This window comes from Triticum dicoccoides, chromosome 3B (assembly GCF_002162155.2).
Source record: "Triticum dicoccoides isolate Atlit2015 ecotype Zavitan chromosome 3B, WEW_v2.0, whole genome shotgun sequence".
Taxonomy (NCBI): Eukaryota; Viridiplantae; Streptophyta; class Magnoliopsida; order Poales; family Poaceae; genus Triticum; species Triticum dicoccoides.
Window position 1 is genome coordinate 819462892 of NC_041385.1, and position 5026 is coordinate 819467917.

At 48.4% G+C, this 5026-nt stretch overlaps 1 protein-coding gene and 1 non-coding gene across 2 annotated transcripts; both read left to right on the forward strand.

Moving 5' to 3' along the window:
• Nucleotides 1-414: 414 nt before the first annotated feature.
• On the forward strand, nucleotides 415-2639 carry LOC119280166 (non-specific phospholipase C2-like). The gene is made up of 4 exons (XM_037561116.1): nucleotides 415-1068; nucleotides 1547-1716; nucleotides 1805-1984; nucleotides 2088-2639. The coding sequence occupies exons 1-4, from the start codon at nucleotides 491-493 to the stop codon at nucleotides 2402-2404; spliced, it is 1245 nt and encodes a 414-aa protein (XP_037417013.1). The 5' UTR covers nucleotides 415-490; the 3' UTR covers nucleotides 2405-2639.
• A 387-nt stretch (nucleotides 2640-3026) lies between these two features.
• TRNAK-CUU lies at nucleotides 3027-3099 on the forward strand. The gene has a single exon. It is a non-coding gene; the product is annotated as a tRNA-Lys (tRNA).
• Nucleotides 3100-5026: the final 1927 nt, after the last annotated feature.

Genomic DNA, 5026 nt, shown 5'->3' on the forward strand with positions numbered 1-5026 from the left:
CTCTTTCAAGCACTTTTATTTTATTTTCATATTATGCAGCGAAAAACCAGAAAAAACCATTAGCGATTTATCACGGTTTTTGAGAGAAGGAAAAAAAATCAGTGGAAAGCGAGCCTGGGAAGATAGCGAACTAATCGTGCGGATCTGTCGCTAACGACCAGTCGACTGGTCGTTAGCACAGTCCATATCCATAACGTGGTTATGATATGCCAAAAGGAATTTCATTGACCCATTGGTAGATTTGGAGGAATTAATTAACGAAGATTAATTGTTTTAGCTACGAAAAAATACATCATGGCAGCCCTGCATGGCCGTAGCTAATTTGGCCCGTCCACATGTAGACCCCATCCACCGTCGTCCACGATAAAAAGACAACACCCACCACCAGCACCCCACAAGGCGGGCGGGGTCCATCTCCCTCACGAGCTCCCCCAAAATCCTCCACTCTCCACTACCGCGCTGCGCACACAGACCAATCAGTCGACCGACAATGGCGGTTCCCACGCCGCAGCGCCGTCTCCTGGCGTCCGCCATGGCCCTGCTGCTCGTCCTCGCCTCGTCCGGCGCCGGCGCTGTCGCCTTCGCGGGTCCTATCAAGACGGTGGTGGTGGTGGTGATGGAGAACCGGTCGTTCGACCACATGCTGGGGTGGATGAAGCGGCTGAACCCGGCGATCGACGGCGTGACGGGCGCCGAGTGGAACCCGGCGAACGCGTCGGACCCCTCCGCGGGGCCGCGCGTCTACTTCGGCGACGGCGCGCAGTTCGTGGACCCGGACCCGGGGCACTCGTACCAGGAGATCCGGCAGCAGGTGTTCGGGTCCGACGACGCGTCCGGGCCGCCGCTGATGAACGGGTTCGTGCAGCAGGCGCGGTCCATCGGCGGCGGCAACATGACGGAGGCGGTGATGAACGGGTTCGCGCCGGACAGCGTGGCCGTGTACCGGGAGCTGGTGGCGCAGTTCGCGGTGTGCGACCGGTGGTTCGCGTCCGTGCCGTCGTCGACACAGCCCAACCGCCTCTTCGTCCACTCCGGCACCTCCGGCGGCGCCACCAGCAACAACCCAGAGTACGTACTACGCCCTCCTTCTTCAAGCCATGACTCTGTTCTGGTTCTGTCCATCTGTCCGGCGAATGCGTCTTGATTCGTTGCGTGCGTGGGCGCGCGCGGTGGATTGGATTCGATTCCAACCTGCATTGCGGAGGGAGAGGGGTGGGTTGGTCGCCAACAAGAACAAAACAAAATAGATTTATTAATGGTGGGTTGTTGGGGATGATGCGCGCTCAGATATATAGGAACAAGAATGTCGTGATCTTGCTAATAATTGTAGAAAAGTGCTCGCTAGCTCTATACGAGACGGAGTTGCGTATTAGCAGCACGCACACGATCGATGGAGACGTTTTTTTAAGTAGTTTTTATAGTCACCTTTGTGATTTAATGGTTGCCATGTCTGTGGTTTTTATTTACACTAGTTTCGTCATCTATTAATAATTTGCTTGAATTTTCATAATCACATCCTAATATTACAATATTACTAATAAAATTATTTGGATTACACCGGTTGGGTCGTCAAATCAGTGTACAACCAGACGTACCCTGTTGCCGGAAGGAGCTACTGTACTATAGCTTGCGCTGACGTTAGTGTGAAGCAGAGTGGGCCATTTATAGTGCGTGTCCCGGCCATCTTGATCTCTCCATGGATCGAGAAGGGAACAGGTCGGTCAACACTTCTTTGTTACCATATGAAAACTGATGCTAGATTTGCTCAATGTACATCCGTTGCTGATATTTGTTTCGGTTTCAGTTATGCATGGGCCGAATGGAAGTCCAACCCCGACGTCGCAATTCGAGCATTCTTCGATCCCCGCAACCGTGAAGAAGTTGTTCAATCTGCCACAGGATTTCCTGACCAAAAGGGATGCGTGGGCTGGGACCTTCGAAGGCGTCGTGCAAACCAGAACTGAACCGAGGACAGACTGCCCAGGTAATTCGTCAAGTTCAGCATACGGCATGGTATTGCCACTTGGCTTGCTTTGTACTCTTGCAATGAGTAGTCTGCTTATCCATGAAAGATATGAAATGTGCAGAGCAACTCCCGACGCCGACGAGGATCCGACAGACGGAGGCGAACGAGGAGGCGAAGCTGAGCTCGTTCCAGCAGGAGATCGTGCAGCTGGCGGCGGTGCTGAACGGCGACCACCAGCTGAGCAGCCTGCAGGAGAGGATCAGGGAGAGGATGAACGTGAGGGAAGGCACCTCCTACATGAGGTCGTCCGTGCGGCGCTTCTTCGAGGCCGGCATGTCGGCAAAGAGGATGGGCCTCGCCGACGAGGAGCAGATCGTCAAGATGAGGCCTTCCCTCACCACCAGGACCACCACTGCAGACCAAGATGATCGTCCCTAGAGAGCATACATACATACATAGGAAATTGATTGATGTTGGGGAAACAATTACTAGTACTACACTCTACACATAGAAGATCAGCCAGCGTACGTAGCCTAGCCAGTACCATACGGTGTGCTCGTGCTATATGGGATGGAACTGCTGTAGGCCGGATGGATTCGGCAATACATGGGCTGTAGAAAAACCAAACATTGGTACTGTGGTATACAAATACAAGCAATGCAGCATTCCACCAGTCAGCATTCGGAAATGCAGCCTTCCTGCATGCTGTTTATGAATCGTCATCAAGCAGGGCCAATATACATGACTACCAAAGCTATACATGACTACAAAAGCTAATTAACATGACTACCAAAGCTAATTAACATGTCGATCTAAAAGCCATGAAAAGTCAGGAGGCTAGGATCTAGGATCCTAGCTCGGTGGGCACCTTGGCCACCTGGGTTGGAAACATCTCGTGCCTAATTGCGTCCTACCTTTTCGGTGTTCGTCTGCTCAAAAAGCTTCCCAATGGGGAATTTCCGAGTGTAGTACTTTATGCTGGCATCGCCAAATATTGATGGAAAAAACCTATACAATGTGTGTTTATAAATAGGGTTGATTTGCTAATGTGGCCAACATTGCCCGTCTAGCTCAGTCGGTAGAGCGCAAGGCTCTTAACCTTGTGGTCTTGGGTTCGAGCCCCAAGGTGGGCGTCTAGGTTTTTATTTTTTGAATTTACAATATTGATTTAATAGGAAAAAAATAGTTGAAGTTGTTTTAAAAAAATCTAAATAACCCCACTTTAATTCACAAGTTCAATGTTTCGTATTGTTTAAATAACCCCACTTTATCGTTGATTAGGTGGGATAAGGCAGAAAAAACAAAAAGCCGGTGATATGCGTCACAAAAGTGAAAGTTAAAACAAAAATATTTAAAGTTGTGATCTCTATAATCGCCTTTTGCATCTTGAGTAAATTACAATGTCCAACAAAAAAGATACCATCTGGTGGATTTGACATCTGATGGTGTCTTCATATAAAATCTTTTTACAGAAAACTTGTTATTATAGACAATGGCTTCCAACAGAAATATATGTGGAAAATAAAAGTTGCTCCTAAAATTGAAGTGTTCTATTGTTGATGGTTAAGAAGAGCATATTAACCAAAGACAATTTTTTGATAAGAGGTTGGATAGGTAAACAAATGTTGTGCTTCTTGTGGTATTGTTCATCTTTTTTTTTTCAAACGCTTAGTTGCTAAATGGTTTGGAGTTTGTTCAAATGAGCTTTCGATTTGACAAATCTTCCTGGCAGCTTAATCACTTGTTTTCGTGCTTGCATTATAAGTTTTTCAAAGATAAATAAGAATCTGGTATTGGTGGGGGTTTCTGCATTCTTTTGGACTATATGGAGATGCATGAATAATATCACTAGTAGAAAATGACCCATTAATCCCGGTTTCAGAGGGGTCCCGGTACTAAAGGGTCGGGACTAAAGCCCAAAATCCTTAGTTAAGCGAACCGGGGCTAAAGGAGCTCCACGTGGCCGCAGCGGGGCGCCCACGCAGGAGGACCTTTACTCCCGGTTGGTAACACCAATCAGGACCAAAAGGCTGCCACGCGTCAGCAGCTCGCAGGCGGTGGGTTTTTTGTTTTTTTAAAGGGGGGGTCACTAGTAAAAAGGGGGCAATGGTCCAGGCCGGGTCAGCCCATTAGTCCCGGTTCAGTCCAGAACCGGGACCCATGGGGGCATTGGACCCGGTTCGTGAGCCCCGGGGGCAGGCCGGGCCACGTGGGCCATTGGTCCCGGTTCGTCTGGACCTTTTGGTCCCGGTTGGTGGGACGAACCGGGACCAATGGGCCTCACTCCAGGCCCACCACCATTGGTCCCGGTTGGTGGCTTGAACAGGGACCAAAGGCTTCCCTTTAATCTCGGTTCATGCCACAAACCGGACTAAAGGGTTGGTCCTTGTTGCGGTCAGAGTTTAGTCCCACCTCGCCAACCGAAGGGCGTGCACACCGGTTTATAAGCCCCTCCCTCTCTGCCTTGTTGAGCTCCTCTCAAAGTGAAAATAGATGCCCTTATACAGGGAATTTGACCTAAATTCATACTGAATTTCTCTGAAATTCATAGAAATTTATTATGAATTTAGGTTGAATTCTCTCTATAGGCGCGTCTATGCTCATTTTTTTAGTAAAGTTAATCGCAAACTTGTGATTCACACAAATTTCAAAGAATTCAAATTTTAACTATTCATGCCATCAACCGGGACCAATGATATGTCTACATATACCATGCCAAAATGAAAGAGAGGCGCAATGCTCACCTCACGTTACTTAGCTTCAGGCCAACGTGCAGGTGAGCACTGCGCTTCTCCCTTCATCGTCTCTACACTCAGGGCTTATAAACCGCTGCGAGTGCCTCTCGCTTGGCAAGGTGGGACTAAAAAACAGCTGCAGAAAGAATCAACTAAAAAACTCTTTTACCGGTTCATGCCACGAACCGGTACTAAAAGGTGCTCGTGGGGCACCAGCCTTAAAACCTGTAGCAAATAAAATGCCTTTGTAACAGCCTTAGAACTGGTACTAAAGGAATCAACTAAAAAGCTTTTATAAACCTCTAGTATGATTGAAACTAAAATT